The sequence below is a fragment of the Lepisma saccharinum genome, chromosome 2, assembly GCF_977018435.1.
Source record: "Lepisma saccharinum chromosome 2, izLepSacc3.1, whole genome shotgun sequence".
Taxonomy (NCBI): Eukaryota; Metazoa; Arthropoda; class Insecta; order Zygentoma; family Lepismatidae; genus Lepisma; species Lepisma saccharinum.
In genome coordinates, this window is record NC_139230.1 from 78,707,044 (window position 1) to 78,726,542 (window position 19,499).

At 36.8% G+C, this 19,499-nt stretch overlaps 1 protein-coding gene across 1 annotated transcript; it reads right to left on the reverse strand.

The window, feature by feature from the left end:
- Positions 1 to 221: 221 nt before the first annotated feature.
- On the reverse strand, positions 222 to 17,112 carry LOC145984452 (uncharacterized). Its single transcript, XM_083118111.1, has 5 exons — positions 16,980 to 17,112; positions 15,639 to 15,770; positions 11,755 to 11,868; positions 9,738 to 9,871; positions 222 to 675 (listed from the first exon to the last, which is right to left on the reverse strand). Exons 1-5 carry the CDS (start codon positions 17,106 to 17,108, stop codon positions 639 to 641), a joined length of 546 nt encoding a protein of 181 aa, XP_082974237.1. The 5' UTR covers positions 17,109 to 17,112; the 3' UTR covers positions 222 to 638.
- Positions 17,113 to 19,499: the final 2,387 nt, after the last annotated feature.

Sequence of the window (19,499 nt, forward strand, 5' to 3'; positions counted from 1 at the left end):
ATACAAGATAAAGTACAAAACTGAAAAATAATATTTCCTATCAATCGTTGCGATTTACCTTTAAAAATGTATTACAATTTCAGATGTTATTATTCCACTTCCTGAATATCGTACAATAACCGTTCTTTCTTCATAACATTAGATTGACTTTTAAGAAACGACAACATATTTCTTTACAAATTCCTTTGAAAGAACTCAAAATCATTATCTTAACATGGAGAGGCTGCAAATGTTACAAAGAACCAATATATCACAGTTTCATTTGTGTAGAGCATTTGTCAATTATTTACAGAGTGTTTGCAATTATGCAGAGTTCCAAAGCACAAGGAAAGGTTTATAAAAAATAATTTTAACTTGTGTTCTTTCACGTTATTAATTTCATGAATTAGCAGTTCTTCCTTGGTAACGTTCTCTTTCCTTTGTTCTTGAAATAAAATACACCTTTCAGGTAAATATTAAACGTAAACTCTTACGTCTCATATACAAATAAATTAAGCTGCCATAAAAAGTGTTATTAACATAAATATATCCAGGGTCTACTTCTGTAAATTATTTACAAACTTTTCAGTTAATGATTGTGCACAAAATATTCATAAACACCTCTGCTGCTTCGTCAAAATAGGCACTTACATCACATCTCAAAGATTCAACGGTGGGCATTTTCCATGTATGTACCTGTGGCCAGAAAATGAAAAGGTTCTTAGTTAATACCATTGTATTAGTTATTACCATTGTTATAATAATAATACCATAATAACCACTATAACAAAATAAAAATAAACCAATTTTATTCCCAATTTACTATTGTTATTATTATTTGGGGTGGTCAAGTCGGTAGGGCGTCTGACTGCCACGCTGGAGATCCGGATTCGATTTCCGGGGTGCGTGATCTAAGGTAGGACTTTTCCGGCCTTGACCCTGCATAAATCGGCTCTGAGGTTCACCAAGCATCAAATCAATGGGTACCTTGGGGGCAACCTTGGGGGTAAAGGCGACCGGAGCGTGACGCTGATCACATCACTTCCAAAACGGCCGATATTGAGAATGTGCCTCCCTGAATGTTTCTTCATGGAATGGTACTAGTATATGCAAGGGGGACTTTACCTTCTTTTTTATTATTGATGGGAAGGCTTTGCTATTTTTGGAATTTTCGATACTCTTGAATCGCTTATTCTTTGAGATATATTATGGATGGCAGAATATGAAACTATAACCTGGTTCCTGTATCTTGCACTAAATTTTATTCTTGCTAATTACTTCGAGTACTAGCTAAATGGACTTTGTGTATGTAAGTAACAATAAAAATAACAAATTTCTGCTCTTTGTAACTTGAAATGAACGTTGTCAATTTGTAAGGGTGTTGGCGGGCCCTTTCGATCCCCCAGCCTCCCCGACGCCCATGTAGTCTTCTCAAACAAATATGCATGATTGATACCGATTTGACATTTACTGAAGATTTTTTTTTTTTTTTTTTTTTGTAATCATTTCCTTTAGCAAAGCCTGTTACACCTACAGAAGTTCTCTTATTTGCTCAGGAATCGTTCACGATGAAGGGGCCCTCTAAGCTATACATTTTCCCAAAGTATCTTAACCATGCTTCATTGGGTTGAGGTCAGAGAATTACGTTAGCCACTCAATTGGATGGTGATCTTCCTCGGGATGAGACACAAACCAATGCACAATGAAGGCTAAGAGCACCGTCCATAGACCTTGCCCGAGAGTTCTACGGAAACGACAAACACGATGGAAGATGATGCCATTATACAAAGTTCGTTAGTGGTTAAGTTTTGAAGACGATTGTTTCTCGTAGCTTTCCCTCACAAACAAATTTCGCAATCAAGAAACAGCCCATGACCACCAACGTACGCAGGATATTTTTTCGGAAGGGACTGGAGTTGTAAAATTGGATATTACTTGTAGTTTGCAGCGTTCTAGGTAGATGCAGAATGCACTACAATATATTTCGTAATTGCCATTTTTAAACTTCATTTTAAAAGTTGTTCTGAGACATAAATGGTAATCTATGGTTATCTCAAACTACTTTGGTATTGCCGAGTTCTTTACTGCTTTCATTTGAAAAAGGTAATTTTCTCAAGATTTCGGGAGGTGCTGTAGCCCCATCAGCCCAGGGTTCGAAATCCTGGGAGAAACGGGGGGGTTCCCCTCCACCAACAATCTTGGTCTAAAAAATTCCCCCACAAAATATTTCCGGGGGGTTGTTATAACTAGGGTGCGAATTTATAGGCACTAAAAACCTCTCAAATAGTCAGGCAAATGGGCACCAAAATGATAGAAATAGACACTTAAAAAGGCACTATGAACTGAGAAAAGGCACTATAAACTGAGAAAAGGCACTAAAATAGGCACTTAAAAGGCACCCTAAAACATAAAAAGACATTAAAATAGGCAATGAACATAAACTTATTTAAATTTTCTTCTTCCAGTTGTAACGTTCTGCTTAGGCGGACTGGAATGGCTCGAGTGTACCGGGGATGTTTAATTAAGCAAAATGCAGAACACACAAAAATGGTTGTGTTCAAAACAATCCTTTTTTTTAATTTCAGCTTCAATAAAAATACTAGGCCAAATGGTATTCAAAATTGCACTTCAAAGCATCTTATGAGAACAATAAACCAGCACTCAACATGCATCTACCAAACTAAGTACACCTTCACTTTTATCATGTGTACCCGAATATGCAATGCACCCAAAATTTACGTAATCCTTTGCTGTATTCCTTAGATTGTAAAACAGGGTAGAAAAACTTTTTGTCGAGAATTTCAGTTTCTAACAATAGTTTATTTTTGTATAAACTTGTAAACAACAACAATTATTGCAACAATTACTCTTACAATTCTCACAGAGTTTCTTGGCTAGATGCGTACATGCATCAGTATAAAACATGTGTTCAACAACAAGTAGTATCAAGTTAATACTGAGATAAATATATTGCGTAAAAGATATATGCAGGTATATAACGTTGCGTGCACGTGCATTCGTGTATGCCACACGTTAGGAGTGCCACTATATAAATATGCAACCTCCCTTTGGGTGCCAAATCTTTATACCACGGTTGGTTATCTTCAGGGGGTAGGGTTCCTGTTAGAAAGTTAACCAGACAGTGAACCTTCCAATAAAGACAGTTAAATAAATTGTATTACATATTTCCTTTTACATGAAGATTATAGTTGAGAACACATGAGATATTCATATAGAAGTAATCGGACTTTTACATAAATTTCAATTGCTCTATTCTTGATTCAAATTCCAGTTGTTATTAGTTTGTCGTCGCTTTCACATACACAATTGATCGCTTATTCTTCCTTTATACACTTGTGTGGGATTCCTCCTGGATTTGGACTTCCTTCTTGATATGGACTTCCTCCTGGACTAGGACTTCCTTCTAGATGAGGACTTCCTTCTGGATCGGGACTTCCTTCTGGATTTGTCTTCTCATATGTCCATTGATCGAGGATCTTTAGCTTTACTAATTGTCCTATCCTCGTACATAAGTGCCGACTTTTTACCATGTCCCAGAAAGATTATCTTATTTGTACTTTTATACTTCCAATAAACAAGTCCTATCTAGTAACCCACCTTGGGGCGTCGATTGGAAAACGTCGCCACTACTAATTGCGACCAAAAGTGTAGACTCGGTGCAACGATTGAAAACGCGCAACCAAAAAGTGCTGTGGGTTACGACTAGAACGCGCCGCCAATGGTGTATCAAAAATTTCCACAATGGGGATCGTAAACAAGCTAACAGATTAGAAATCTGTTTGCAGCCACAAATTTGTATCAGTGTTTTCACTCCTTTAAATTTCTTATCTATTTACATATGAGTACATGTTTCATTTCACAAGTATTTTTATTAATTTATTATCTTTATATCTTTTCTTTATTATCTTATTATATCTTATACTATTATTTTTCATCTTCCTAATTTACTTTGGCGCTTATTTACACTGCCATTTATGTACAGTATATTACAGTAATCTTCTGTCTTGCACACCTTGTGCTGCCATCTCTGTTTCATCTTAGCAACTATTTACTATTTTAACCGAAAAAACTATTTTAAACGACGTTTCAATTAAAATTTCCCTGAAGAAATGAACTTGTGTTACTCATTGTACATTTGCAGGGAAGCTAGGTTAACACAACCTGTTAATTTAAATCACTTACATTTTTTTTTTTTGCATGAGGTGTGTGTTTCGCCTTCGTCACAAACTGCTCTAATTGTGGCTTCAAGAAGCCATGGTGGAAGCCAGTTCTTGTAAACACGAAATTCAAGCAGGCAGGGGAGAGATTTGAATCTTGTTTACGATAGTATATTGTGCAGTATTCGGTGTTTCAAACAGAAGCTCACGTTATTTCACGAGATTTCCTTGCACACGACAAACAAAATTGGCCGCAAACATGGCGTATCTGCGCATCCTGACGTCACATCTAACCCACCTATATGAGCTCCCTTTTATTTGTGTGGCATCCTCGCCGCTCTCTCGTTTTCATCACGTTAAACCATAGAAAAATCTTCCCAGGTAACCCCAAGGCTCGACCAAATATCCCCCAGTTAACATTTTCAACTTCAAGCGTTAATTCTCTACATGCAACACAAACCCACCAAACTAAGGTTTTCACATAACTTAGCATTGTTTTATTCAGAATTAAGGTAATGTAAGATGATGGCTCGTCAAAGTGTGCATTGTTCACCACTTTCCCTTGTTTCCAAATAACATGAGAGGTAGAAAATCATTTTCAGAAGAGTCTGAAATCACGTCAGCAACTGAGAATTTTGAACAGAAACTATATGTGTATATAAATTTCCCATGTGGGAAATAAATATTTCTTTGCAAAGCAATTTAACAGTTAACCGTAACAGTCTACTTCATACAAGATTGACATAATATTGCGTTTTTCTCAGTGGGGCCGACCTACGTGGCGGAGTGGTTAGAACAGTATAGCTACGACCCCAGAGGTCCCGTGTTCGAATCCCGACCTGCGTATGGTTGTTCTTTGCGAGTGCCCATCCCTTCATCAATTTCATCATATCACTTATTCTGATAGTTGCGATTAGCCAAAAGAGGAGAAAAGGGACGATAAATAACAAAACATCAAATCAAATCCGTGGTAAAACGAGCTTCTGCAGCAATCTATTTTTTTTAATTAATACACTTCTGGCCGCTTTGTGCTTTCGCATTTTTAAACACATGAACACAATATCTCCACAGATAACTACATACTTCTTTACACACACACACGTTTGGAGTTCAAGTATGGGTCACCAGCAGGTTGTCCAGTTTTCTTATCCTGATTAATAAGCGACATTTGGTATTTCTAAAGATCTCACATCCCTTGAGACCCTCAAATCTGGCGAATACCAGATTTCAATCAGTTCAACATAAACAAAGGCTTACATTATTGGGAGAACCAAAGTCGCGTAAAAGAGCTGAAGTAACAAAAAATTGTAGAATAGGCATTTTTATGCACGATTAAGCAAAATAGGCACTAACCCTCAAAATAAGCATTTATAGGCACTATGAAAATGCCATGAAACGAACTTTAAACATTAAAGCCTATGTTTTACTGCAAAGGATTCAAAAAGGCAAATAGGCAAAAATCTACACCCTAGATATAACAACAAAACATACGCAATTAATTTTGACATCAAGTATGCTTTACTAAGGTTAATATCGAAAACACACACGAAGAGTGTGATTGTGAGTTTTGAATGATTATTTTCTCTCTCTCTCCCTTATTCAAGAGAAATACTCGCATACACAGTAAAAGCGAAACGAGAGTGCACTGCAAATATAACTATCATATTGACTAACTAACTAACTAACTCCCTAGCCTTCTTAAACCCGAAGGTTCATGGCTGCAGCAACACAGGCCTTCCATCTTTCCCTATCTTGAGCAAGTTCTATATACTCTTTTCCATCCCTACCGATTTCCCTTAGGTCCATCTCAACGTTGTCCCTCCATCTTCGTATTGGCCTTCCTACAGGTCTCTTACCATCAGGTTTCCCAACAAGAATCCTGCAAATTCTTCTTTCCTCTCCCATTCGTGCAACATGGCCTGCCCACCTAAGTCTTCTTGATTTAATTATTCTAATAATATCTGGACATGAATACAAATTATGTAGTTCTAAATTATGTAACCTTCTCCACTCACCTGTCTCCTCATCCCTTTTAGGTCCAAAGATTTTCCTAAGGATCTTATTTTCAAATACTCTAAATTTATGTTCCTCTTTCAATGTAAGGGACCAAGTTTCACATCCATATAATACTACAGGCAAAATTACTGTTTTGTATATTTTAACTTTTAGTTTCTTAGATATCAAACGAGAAGACAAAAGTTTATGAAGAGAGAAGTAACATGCATTTCCTGAATTCAGCCTACTTTTTATTTCCTCTTTAATATAATTTTCATTTGTTAATATTACTCCTAAGTATTTGAATTTGGAAACTGGTTCAAACGAGTTGTTATCAATAATTAGATTTTGATTATTACCTAACACTTGGTTTCGGCCTGTAAGCATATATTTAGTTTTCTCTTTGTTAACTTCCAAACCTATCTCTTTAGCAGTTTTGAAAAATATTTTAGCATTAATAACTATCATATTGATTTATATTAATAGGAAGCAAAACTAAACAAAAACTTATACATAATAAAACTATTTCAACTATTATCGTAATTCATTGACATCTTTAATCAGTTAGTAAAGGAATTATAAATATCTGATATGTAAAAGTATAAATTTAATTCCTTTCCTTTATATGTATTTAATACTAATGTATTTTTAAATATTTAGTAATCTACTTTCATATTTAATAACATTATAAATGTGTGTTATAAAATTTTCATATACATTTAGAATATATATGTATGATTTTTTGTGTGCGTGAAGACTACGACACCGCCCCCCCCCCCTTCCACAATCTTCAATGATTTCTCACCTGCATCAGTCCCTCTTGCGTACGCCACTACCGTACCCATACACTGTTGAGTACGTACCATTCTAACCTTAAATAGGCTACTAGGAGTATACATAGAACATTTTTGTTTTGTTTTGTTTTGTTGCGACATGAAATGGAGTTGGAGGACACACAATTCGAGCTGGAACACCTTATCTTCTGCTGAATGTTAAAATTGATACCTTTTTCTTTGCTTCTACCATAAAACTTGTTCTTACCTTTTATGCACACCACGTGTGATAAATTTAAAATAGTATAGTAGTGTCTCATGATAAATTGAGAGAAAGGTTTTCTTAGTGTGCTTGTATGAATGTCTTTTGCTGTAAAACACTATGAATAAAACTTACAAGTTCAGAATTTACTTATCTCTAACCGCAGATTACACTAACATGCAACTTTTGGCAACATCAAGAATATATCATATGTAAACTCCTACAAACTTTCTAAACCGGAAAATGTAATAAACAAGGAATAAATTATGTAAATAAGAGACGCAATGGAAGCTCACATGTGATCTATCTTTATGTAGCCGACCTCCGATGTTTATATTGTCCTGAATGTAAAAATTGAGAACTGTGTAAAACTGACACATGAGAGAATTGAAAGACATTGACAGGGGAAACCACGCTTAGGGGTATCCTTTAAAAAAGGGGGGATTGGCACAGCGTGCTATGACGCCAGGTTCGAATCCCGGCCTGGGCATGGGTGTTCTTTGCGAGTATCTCTTCACCAATTTCATCACTCACCCTCATCTTCGCGATTAGCCAAAAGTGGCAGAAAAGCAAAGTAAAGTAAACCAAATCAATCAATCAATCCGTTTTTGTGTCCTAAGCAGTGAATCTTACGTGCAGAAATTACCTAATTATTTAAAAATGTTCAGATCCGTGAATTATACATGGAAATTTATTGAATTTCTTTTAGAGATATGCTAATTTCGGAATACTGAGATGTAAATCTCGGGAAATAAACTTGGTTTGCAGAAGGAAAGCACTGATCTAGCGGAAAAGGATTTATTTCGATAAGCAGTGACGGCGCCAGCCTGATATAAGTGAGGGGGCTAATTCTCGGTGGCTGACATGGGCGTAACTTGGAACCTAACTTTGAGGGGGCAGAATGGAAAAGTTTTCTATCCCAAAAAAATAGTGTCCAGGACTATATTCCTAAATAACTGTTACATTTCAGAGAATATATAGAGTACTCAACCTCTAGTTACCAATCCGATTACGAAGGTAACACTTGGTTTACCGCAAAGAAGAAAAATGTTCATCTTTCACATCCAGCTGTTGATGGGGGTATGCACATTACAAATATACAAAGCTTATAAATAAATATAAAGTTCGTGTAAGGCAATTTAGAACGTTTCAACCATTGCAAGAATCTATTGAAAGATTTTTATTTTGAGTTTCCTTTCTGTTTCGTATCGTGCCATAACTTTAAACATGAGCTTTAATTAGAACTCTAAACTGCCCACATCACAACAGTAGTAGGCGGCGAAAGATTTAAACTTTTCGTACTTCAGAAAATCGGCACTTTCTGAATTGAAATTTCTAACTCCAATTAACACATCACTGTCCTTAGTAAAGTTTTCCTTTAATTCAGAAATTAGGTGATCAAGAACTGGAAAATTGATCCTAACTCTATGTATTCTCTTCACATGTAGCCAGTAGCTCTTTTGCTTTCACATGCTGGAATCGAAATGGGCTACTTTGACAGTACTGTAGAAAATGCCTATACTAGCATTAAAATTGCTCAAGAGTGCTGATTTTTGCACCGTAATGCAGAATTTGGTTGGTTGTATTTGTATTAACATCCACTACATGCACAGAGAATAATCGGAATGAGCTACAGCTTATAGTTGAATCCGAACCACATGAAATGTGCCTCCACCAGGAACCAGGTTACAAGGCAGGAGTTTTACAGCTAGACTACAGGGGTGGGGAACTCAACTTTAATATTTCTAATTCTTAGCATTTAAGAAAGAGATAGTTTGTCTACTTCTTGATTCCTTAACGTCGTATTTCTCCATCTCGGTTATTTTCAACGATAATGATGTATATAATCATGATACGAATGAAAGAACATTGCTAACACTCATATTGCAGGTATTCGAATGACGAACTAACAGAAATGAAACTTGACTGTTCTTTAGATGTTGAACGTCCTTCTACTTATAAAAATTCATTTTTTGCACCTCTTAGACCTATTTCTAAAAATACTGATTCGATTTTTTTTATATAGAGGCTAATAATTATACACATTTAGTATATGCACATATTCTTCGTCATCGTTTGAACTTCCAACCATGGCAACCAAAGAACAATCTCACATTCGCTTAATACATCCATCTACCAGGCGGGCAGCGGAGTATCATGTCAATTTAGTAGCAAGTTTGGCGACTCATGATTGGCCAAAAGGAAGTTTAATAATGGAAAATATTAAGTAAGAAAACTAGTAGTTTTTCTTATTTTCGATTAAATCTGGGGGTCTACAAGGGGGCTGAGATAAATTTTGAAGGTGGCTTCAGCCCCTCTAGTCCCCCTTGTAGCGCCGTCCTTGTCGATAAGTGGCCAGTAAACCACAAGTGATTAGGTCAAAATGAAAGATATTCTCGTGAAACACAAGAAAATAGACAATTCATTTCTAAATTATAAATCCGCATGAAATATTAAAAGTATTTAGTCACACTGAATTCCTAAGCAATAGTAATTGTAGTAATTTTGAAATGTGTAGTATGGAATTACAATTGGAAAATATAAACTTACTCCACAAAAGTGCTCAAGTTTCCTCTCTTATTCTCAGCAATCCACTGCATTTTTGCAACCAACTCCTCTTTCATAACAGGTGGTAAGGGCAACTTGTCGACATCATCTGGTATCTTCAGAGAACTTAAAATGACCTGTTTTTTTTTTTTTAAAAAAAAAAAGGTGATATAAATACATTAATTATACACAAACTTCAAATCAATTGACTAAAATAAATATATTTATGAACTTCATGTTGTTAGAATAATTACTATAATATAATTATACATTATACATTTGACAACACAAACTTCTGTGCCACAAACCTGATCATAGTATGTCACAATTCTGGTCAAACAAACATGGCCGCAGTCATACTTGCTTATTCCCTAAAATATTAACCACGATAATATAACTATAAGAAATACTGTAAACGTGCAAGTTTTGTGAAATATTTTCCTGCAAGAAATGCTATTTTCACCTTAAATTACATTATTTTTTTTTGTAACACAGTAATTTTATTTTTTCATTCTTCTGGTTGGAATTGCATTCTTCCCAATTATATCAGTGGCGTATTCTGAAAATTTGACCTGGTTTACAGCAACAATCCTTATTTATTGTATATATTTATTATACACCCCATCTTCATTAATTAGATGTAGATGTTATAGAAACAAAACACCAAGGCAGGCATGCAAGTAAAAAAACCAGATGTCCGACAACTTCAAATTTGCAGCATTTTCTAAAATTTTCATAAAATTTCCCTTTTTACCTAAAATTGGATCTAGATTTCCCTGCGACAAGCAAAATTTATCTTAATGTAGCAACACTGCTTCTGCCAAGCACGGTACAGAAAGCAGGAAGAAACAAGCAGTGTTCTCTTAGCAACGCTTGAAACTGACGCCTGCAGGCCGCGTGTTTTTAAATAGCCAATCGCTTGGGCTCCCTCGCCCTCCCCACGTACACCGGGGAGGAAACCTGGTCTTCAGAAGGGTTTGATGGAGAACGGTCAGTGGCACACATAAACCACAGAAAAGGGTATACCCTTGTCTGTGCATAAACCAGTCTTTAGGTTCTAAATAGTTTACTTGAAATCTGGCTTAGAAGCTTGTTTTAATAGTTTGCGTAATATATAATGAGCAATTACCCATAAATTAAAGCTAAACGTATAATAATATATGAAAAAAATGGTTTACCGGCGGTGAACGCGGTGACATAGAGAATACGCCACTGTTTAATGTTGACTACATTGCGTGACATTACATTGAGCGGAAGACTAGGTATGCAATAAAACATAAATGAAACTACTATGTACAGATGGGATAAGGTCAATGTTAATCATATATATTACAATTTGTGAAAATGCTATCTCTTTTCATTAGTTTCTGGACTATATTCACAGTACGTTTTCTTTCTTTTCTGGTGGTAGCCTACGGAACGATACTCCGTACCGGCCCCTTTTCATAGGTGAGAAAACTAATGAAAGAAATTGTATATGTTCACGATCATATATGAACATACCCAGTGTGGTATTTAAGAAATTTCCAGTGCGGGAGAATTTCTACTGACTGTCTAAGGACAGCATGAGATATGACCTTATGCCATAAAATATTCCCCCCCCCCCATGCATAAAATTTATCAAGCAGAGGGAGGGACACAACTACCCAGAGAAGGAAAATCCCCCCATGCCCCCCTACAAATACCACCCTGAACATACCACAATATTTTGAGCAGTTCTTGTGATGAACACAGTAACGAATCAACCTGAATAATACCGGAACCTTTCTTCTCAGAAAACAAGCAATCATAAATATCAATTGTAGTTACAAGGGCAAATAGTTTACGGGAAAGGAAAATAGACGATATAAGCCAACAAAATATGCTTTGTAGGGTAACAGGTGATAGTATCCATCCACCAATCTACTTGTGTCAACCATAATTATCCCAGAACTCTTAACCTTGAACGTCCAGTGTTTTAAATATGGCGTTCCTATTTCTTATTTAGGATTTCTGTAAGGAAAATTACTAAGCATCCTACCTGCTTTGCCAATTCATCAAGAGGATACACAGGCAATGTTATGGAGACTTCTGTGCTGTCAGGAACAACAATTGTGTATACAATGTTACACCACTCGGTTCTATCCAAAGGTATCTACAAGGAAAACAAATTTACACATGTATTATTCAAATTGATGAACTACATAAGAGTGTAATGGGAGTCCTGGGAGATGGTTGATGGCTGTCCTTTGGTCCATTGATTTATTGATTGATTTAGTTTATTTTACTTCGCGTTTTGTGCCTCTTGGCTAATTTGCGAAGATGGGGATGAGTGATGAAATGATGAAATAGATGAATGGACATTCACAAACAACCAAGCCCGAGTGGGATTCAAACCCTTGGACCCTTGGCGACCAGTCGGCCACAGGATCCGGCTGTCCTTTGGTCAAGATTTGCTTAAAAATAGGTTGTCTAGTACATGGAAGTATTTGAAAAAGAATTCTTAATATTAAAATGAAATGGTCTTCTCCAATTTACGGGCATGCAAAAAATAAATGCTGCGCAATCGGTTTAACGATAATGTTAGCTAGGATGCGTGTTAAGTGGATAAAATTTTGTAAAATGTTGTTTCTCAGAAAAGTTGAATTTCATTCTCACGCTTCAACATCAGGACTATTACATTACAGCAGTATCAAAATTATTTCAAATCTCTGTATACGAGTTGCCGGCAGAGACCTGCACCAGAGTCCGAAGGAACCTGTCTATAGTGGTGCCTAAAATGCACGCACATAATCGTTGGGCATTGCGTAAGCGAGCTGCCTTGAACGAGAATCCACAGGCTTCGGGGTCTATCTGATGTTTCTCTTTACCCAGTAGTTGCAGGAGAACTAACAAGTCACTTGTAACCCGATAAGTTGCCTCAGTTCGATGCGAGCACCAGTGTTATTGTTGCCAACGCCAATAAAATGTATCTACCCATGAAGACATTTTATGTTATTCACAGGGGTTTTGAGATTATAAAACTGTTCTTTTTTTTGATTTGGTATATTTCATAGGCGTGCACAGACCCTCTTATTATGGTGGACGAAAGTTCAGTCGGGGGAAGAAAAACCTCATTCCATCTTACTGTTTTATCGATATGGATAGGTACGAAACAGGGGCGCATATAGGGTCTCCGGAGGTACCGAAAATCACATTACTGTACTTTTAGATGTAATGTTACACACACACACACACACACACACACACACACACACCCCCACACACACACACACACACCCCCCCACACACACACACACACACACACACACACCGACGCACGCCACCGTTCAGGTGCTGACAACCAACACCTAATGTCCGGGGTGACTGCCTCGTTCGTGCCGTGGTCGTCACCAGAGTCCGAGACGCTAGAAGAGTCGCTGCCCAATTAGGTGAGTGTGCTTTGCTCGTCCGCTTTCCTTACCTCTTCACCGAGTCAAGGAGGGTTATCCACATCCTGAAAAACCTCGTCGAACATTGCTTCACTGCTAGATTCCTGAGAGTGACACCCTGTGTATATATGTATGTATATATATATATATATATATATATATATATATATATATATATATATATATATATATATATATATATATATATAACTCTCTAGCATTCTTGAACCAGAAGGTTCATGGCTGCAGCAACACAGGCCTTCCATCTGTCTCTCTCCTGAGCAAGATCTATATACTCTTTTCCATCCCTACCAATTTCCTCTAGGTCCATCTCAACATTATCCCTCCGTCTTCGTCTTGGTCTTCCTACTGGTCTCTTACCATCAGGAATCCTGTAAACTCTTCTTTCCTCTCCCATTCGTGCCACATGGCTTGCCCACCTAAGTCTTCTTGATTTAATTATTCTAATAATATCTGGACATGAATACAAATTATGTAGTTCTAAATTATGTAACCTTCTCCACTCACCTGTCTCCTCATCCCTTTTAGGTCCAAAGATTTTCCTAAGGATCTTATTTTCAAATACTCTCAATTTATGTTCCTCTTTCAATGTAAGGGACCAAGTTTCGCATCCATATAATACTACAGGCAAAATTACTGTTTTGAATATTATAACTTTTAGTTTCTTAGATATTAAACGAGAAGACAAAAGTTTATGAAGAGAAAAGTAACATGCATTTCCTGAATTAAGCCTGCTTTTTATTTCCTCTTAAATATCATTTTCATTCGGTAGTATTACTCCTAAATACTTGAATTTGGAAACTGGTTCAAACGAGTTGTTATCAATAATTAGATTTTGATTATTACCTAACACTTGGTTTCGGCCTGTAAGCATATATTTAGTTTTCTCTTTGCTAACTTCCAAACCTATCTCTTTAGCTGCTTTGAAATATATTTTAGCATTATTCTTAATTGTATTTACATCATCTCCCAGTAAGTCTACATCATCTATCTGCATATGCTAACAGCTGAGGTCACACCGTTTAATTTTAGTCCTTTGTTAGTTTGTTTTACCTTCCTAACAGCGTATTCTAAGGCAATATATATATATATATATATATATATATATATATATATATATATATATATATATATATATATACACACACAGAGTGAGTCACCTAAAATTACCACCGGAAATATTTCGTGAACAACAAAAAATATTGAAAAACTTATTTAACAGATATAAAGGTATGAAAGAGCCTCATGAAATTAGTGGACACCATACATAAGGAAGTACGATTCTCAACACAAACTTATGTTTTGTTTATGGAAATCCCATATTATTTTTAGTGTAATTGAAAGTAGGGGGAAATTCGTTAAGAATGGCGTTTGTTACATTGTTATACGCCAAGCAGTTCTCAAGCAATTGTAAGGTGAAGTTCACGCTTGAAACAAACATCTCAGAAGTAGGGCTGTGCGATATTTCGATATATCGATATAGAGTCGATATTTTTAAAATATCGAAGCGTCGATATTGTAAACATTTCGACGTCGATATTATCGATATCGATATTAGGGTAACACGGCCTACCAGCCAGAAGCCCGGGGGAAGGGGGAGTGAACCAACTATGCAAAAAATGCTAGAAAAACAACGTATTCAAAATTAAGTGTTAATATCGGATTTTGTCTCAGCCTACATCTCAAATATCATCATCATCAACAACAAATTTTATTGGACTTACAGCTTACATGTGGCTGTTTCCGCCCAGCTACACGTCAAATATTTGAAAATCTCGTTGCAAGGTTGATATCTACATGCTTGCGTCCTGATGCATACAGTGTGGTATTGTGGTGCTGATTACGGATATATCCGAGGTTCACCTTGCTACATTATGGCTAAAACACGTACAACCACAGGAACAACCTAATGATGAATCAGCAGCGTGTTCACAGTTGTAAACTATTACATGTGTATCCGGTGCGTAGACAAACATAGTCGTCGGAAAGTTTGTTTAATAGAAGATAAGATAATGACCTTTCATGACTAAAGGGCAAAATATGAAATATTCAGTGCTCTTTGTGGAAATTCCTTACGTGGGGAAGGGGGGGTTGCTTTGTTCAGTTTGGGGAAAAGTTCTATCATATTTTTATAATAATATAAATATATTAAGACTTAGTATGTAACAAAAACACAAAACACATGCATGTCTTCATGTATTTATTTTATTTCAACTAATAAACATTGATTGTGTGTAATTTACTTGCAAGAAAATTTCCAACAGAAAGTTACTGAAAAAAGTAACTTGTAGTGGTTACTTTTGAAATACCAGTAACTGCAACTAAATTGTTTCTAAAACTGCAACTGTAACTGAGTTACTTTTGGAGCCAAGCATTTGTAACCCAGATACTTTTAAAAAGTCCCTTTCTGAACACTGGTAAGGAAAGATGACAAATTTTAATAAATACAGCACATATCTTAATTTTACCTTACCTCAACTAGCTGGTTATCCTCGATCCTTCCATCAGAACCTGGGTACAGATTTTGATACGTTTCTGCATTCCGGATAGCCCATCGATAAGCACGATTTGTCGCTGCATACGCACATTCCTCAGGGCCTAGTATCTGAGGAAAGTGTTGTGATATATTGAATTTGTATTGTATTATTGTTATTTTAACTGTGTTACAGTAATAATGTAATTAAACTTTTTAAACAATGGTGAATTTAAAGTAGAAAAGAGGACAGTAACACACAGGCACGCGATCTCGCGTGCGCGCACAACACAAACACAAAACAAACACAATAAAAGATTTTGTATCTTCGTAAGACTAATGGCTTCAAAATGATAATAGGGTGAAAAAAAAGTAACTATCAACTTTACCTCACATAAACTTATGGGGAAAGTCAGGAGGCAGTGGGTACGCTATGGGTGTACTTGGATATTGCCTCAAAAAATTCAAACTACAGAAATTGTCTAGTGACATTTTGTTGGACAAATTTCCTTCATTTCAAGCAAATTTTGTAAGATAAATTTCTTGCTATGAGCCATCACATATGAACGGAAGCCGAAAAACTGTTACTGGTTATTCAAATTACGCACCATACATCAAGGTATTATTTTTGTTGTTGTTTGTTATTATTTTTATATGCTTGTAAAAGCACATTAATTGGGACTAGAAAATACAAAATATTTGAAATTTTACATTTTCTCCTTTTCGGAAACATAATTGTTGACCTCCGTGGCAGGGTGGTTAGCACAGCTGAGTTTCTAAATCCTTACCTTAGCATGGATGTTTCTTGAGAGTGCTCTTCAATTCATCATAACCTCACTCATCCTCATCATCGACATTAGCGAAAAGTGGCAAGAAAAGCGACGTTAAATAACAAAATAAATCCATGTGAATCAGAATAATATTTCCTTTCTAATTTACGTATGCAAACAAATCAGACCCATACCGAAAACGTTTCCTGCAAAAGTTGTTTGAATTTAAGAGACCTATGAATGGAGATGTCACTGAACCACCTCTACCATTTGACATATTCAAGGGACAATTTCCATCTGAAGTCACCCACCCCGGAATCCGAGAATGGATCTGCGACGGGGCAGTCAGATACCATACCAACTGGACCACGACGGCTATTCACAGTTTCTACAATGCATTACATTTTAATATTAATTTATTTTGCTTTTCAAAATATATTACAGAAGTGTATTATTTTGCAGTGTTACACAAATGCAGTATGGGGATTCAAAAATGTCAAAAAACTTTTGAGGTTAGCTACTGTTTCCACATATTTCTTCCAATACCTTCTGTCTGTGTAACAAAACTTACCACAAAGCGCTTCAGCGTACCATCCACATCATCGTCAAACAATATTTCAGCATTGATGACAGTCTTGTTGACAAATTTAATGTAGTTTCTGCCGGAAGGAGCAGAGTAACGGAGCACTGGAGTAGCCATTGCGATTCTTCTGCTTCCTATGTTTAAAGAGAGAAGAAAGGAAAATCAAAGGTCAGTTCTGTATAGTTATTTTGCCAAGACTCTGAAGTCACGGACTGTGCACTGAAAACATGTACTATTAAAGTGCATCTAGGAAGGATTAGACATGCACCTTGCCAGTTAGTCTGAAACTCAAAGTTATAAAGGTCAGAAATGTTTATCATAGATGCCGTTGCAGAAGTGCGTGTGGTACTAGTATCACCAATAAGTGTTCATTGAGAGATTTCAAAAACATCTAAGAGGCGTAATATTAAAAATTAACGTCAGTCGCTACGAAGCCAGGCTTCCCGGGTTCGAATCCCGGCCTGCGCATGGGTGTTCCCTTCATCAACTTCATCATATCACCACTTCGCAATTAGCCAAACGTGGCAGAAAAGCAAAGTAAAACACAAACCTTGTCTAAATACGTAACAAGAAGCATACCAAAACACCAATAGACAGCGAGCACGGCAAATCCAGATGTTACACGGTGGTGGGTTAGTGAGGAAGAGGACGACAAGAAGGTGACGAGAGTGAACATGAAAGTGATCACGTGTGAACATGACACTGCTTCGATTGTTAAGTATTTAGGCGTGTGGGTGACAACTATCAGCCAAGCATGCAACTGGCGTTAACTTTAAAAAAATACGTCACTTAGAAGTGCAACAGAAAAACGCAGCTGGGCTTAGAAGAAAGGCAAAGAAAGACTATTCAGTACGCAAGCGCATTGTAGTTCACAGCGCATATCATACTTTAAATATAGTTAAATTGTTAGGTGACAAGTGCTCGGGAAAGGCCCATTGGCTTCTGAAGATCGAGAACGACTGCATCAGCGATGGTCGTTGGGAATGCTGACACTCATTATGCACCTCGGTTGTTTTGGTTCGCTTTTTAACAGTGCTACTGTATGATCTTCCTCTTGTTTCGTGTAGAACATTTCGCCTTTGCTTTCAAGTAAAGGTTCTTGTTTTCTGTTTCATTTCTTGGTATATCCTATTTCTTTCGAGACCTATATCACATTCCATTTTGTAAATATGGAATTATGGAACATTTTTGAGCACGGTCGCGTCGGTCCATCAGTGCCAAGAATCACTATCGCAGAAACTACCCAACAATAATGACGAATTTTGGTCGATTGACAGACCTACAAAATACAAAATAGGGCTCAAAGAAACACAAACTAACTCGCAGTCAGCCGTGAAGGACAAGAATCGTTCCAAAGAGATCTGTCGATGACTTGGAAAATGACAAATGAAGATCTATTTTATTTCTTCTAAATTTGAAGACCTACTAAATGGTAGTATAACGCGACACATGGCAGTAAGATGATCGAACGTCCTCAGTCGGTTCATTTTTTTATTGTTCCGATATCTTCGAAACTATTCAATCTACAAATGAAATTCAAACGAGTTGAAAGAACTATGAAGTACCAAGCTGATTAGGATATACATATCTTCCATCGGTCTCTCCGTTTGTATGTTCTAGTCAATAATCGAATCCAATCGGTACCCATCGATTACTCACGTCAGAAAACTACTAGAGATCATCTGAAACTATGAGCCATTTAGAACAAGAGTGAGGCACATTATTTTGTTGAGTTCACCTTTCTTCTTCATATAAATCAGGGTTGAAGATACACGAGATATGATTTTTGATGTGGCTCATATTTCTCAAACCATGGCGTTGCCCTTTGTATTCTCAATCTCACACATAAATTTCATCTTCAATTTCCTGTTCATATTAAGGATGTGTTCACGTTGATCATCATAGTTAAAAGAGACCGCCTGATACAAGATACTTCCATTTGAAATGCTTCCGTTTCAGCTGAAATTAGGCAAACTGGAAAATATGCGAAACGGGAATACATGTTCGCGATACACCCGAGAGGTAGAAAAACTATAAACTCGGTCCTTTAATGGTCTGGGCATACCTGCGACTATAGAATGGGTGACGCTTGGTCAAAGTGTCAAGTCGCATGGTCACAATTTTCTTGGTCTCGAAAATGGATCACTTCGCTTTCAAGTAGCTCCTCATTTGTTTCCACGATGCCAGTTCAGCATTAGATTTTTTTAGATCGAACCCTAGACCGCTCGCACCAGAGGTGAGAGCGCTAACCATAAGACTACGCTGGCTCCCGAGAGGTAGAAAAACAACTTAAAATAACCGAAATAGAAAGAAGGAAAATGCTTACCGAGATCAATTAATGGTGAATTTGTTCACGAACAATAATTTTCAGAAGCTTACTGCTCTTGAGCGACTGACATGGAAAAAGGGCACCTGCGCCCTGAAAGAGACTGGCGTTTTCTGTTCCTCACAGCCTGCCACCTACCATTCCTCAACCAGTCCAATTGTATGCACTTTATGACTTATGTT

Excerpts from the sequence above, each read along its gene's own strand:
- LOC145984452 (XM_083118111.1), bottom strand. The coding sequence starts at position 17,108 with ATGGCTACTCCAGTGCTCCGTTACTCTGCTCCTTCCGGCAGAAACTAC. Across the intron at positions 15,771-16,979 it reads GTACGCTGAAGCGCTTTGTG|ATACTAGGCCCTGAGGAATG; the intron begins GTAAGTTTTGTT and ends CACTTTCCTCAG. Across the intron at positions 676-9,737 it reads AACTTGAGCACTTTTGTGGA|GTACATACATGGAAAATGCC; the intron begins GTAAGTTTATAT and ends TTCTGGCCACAG.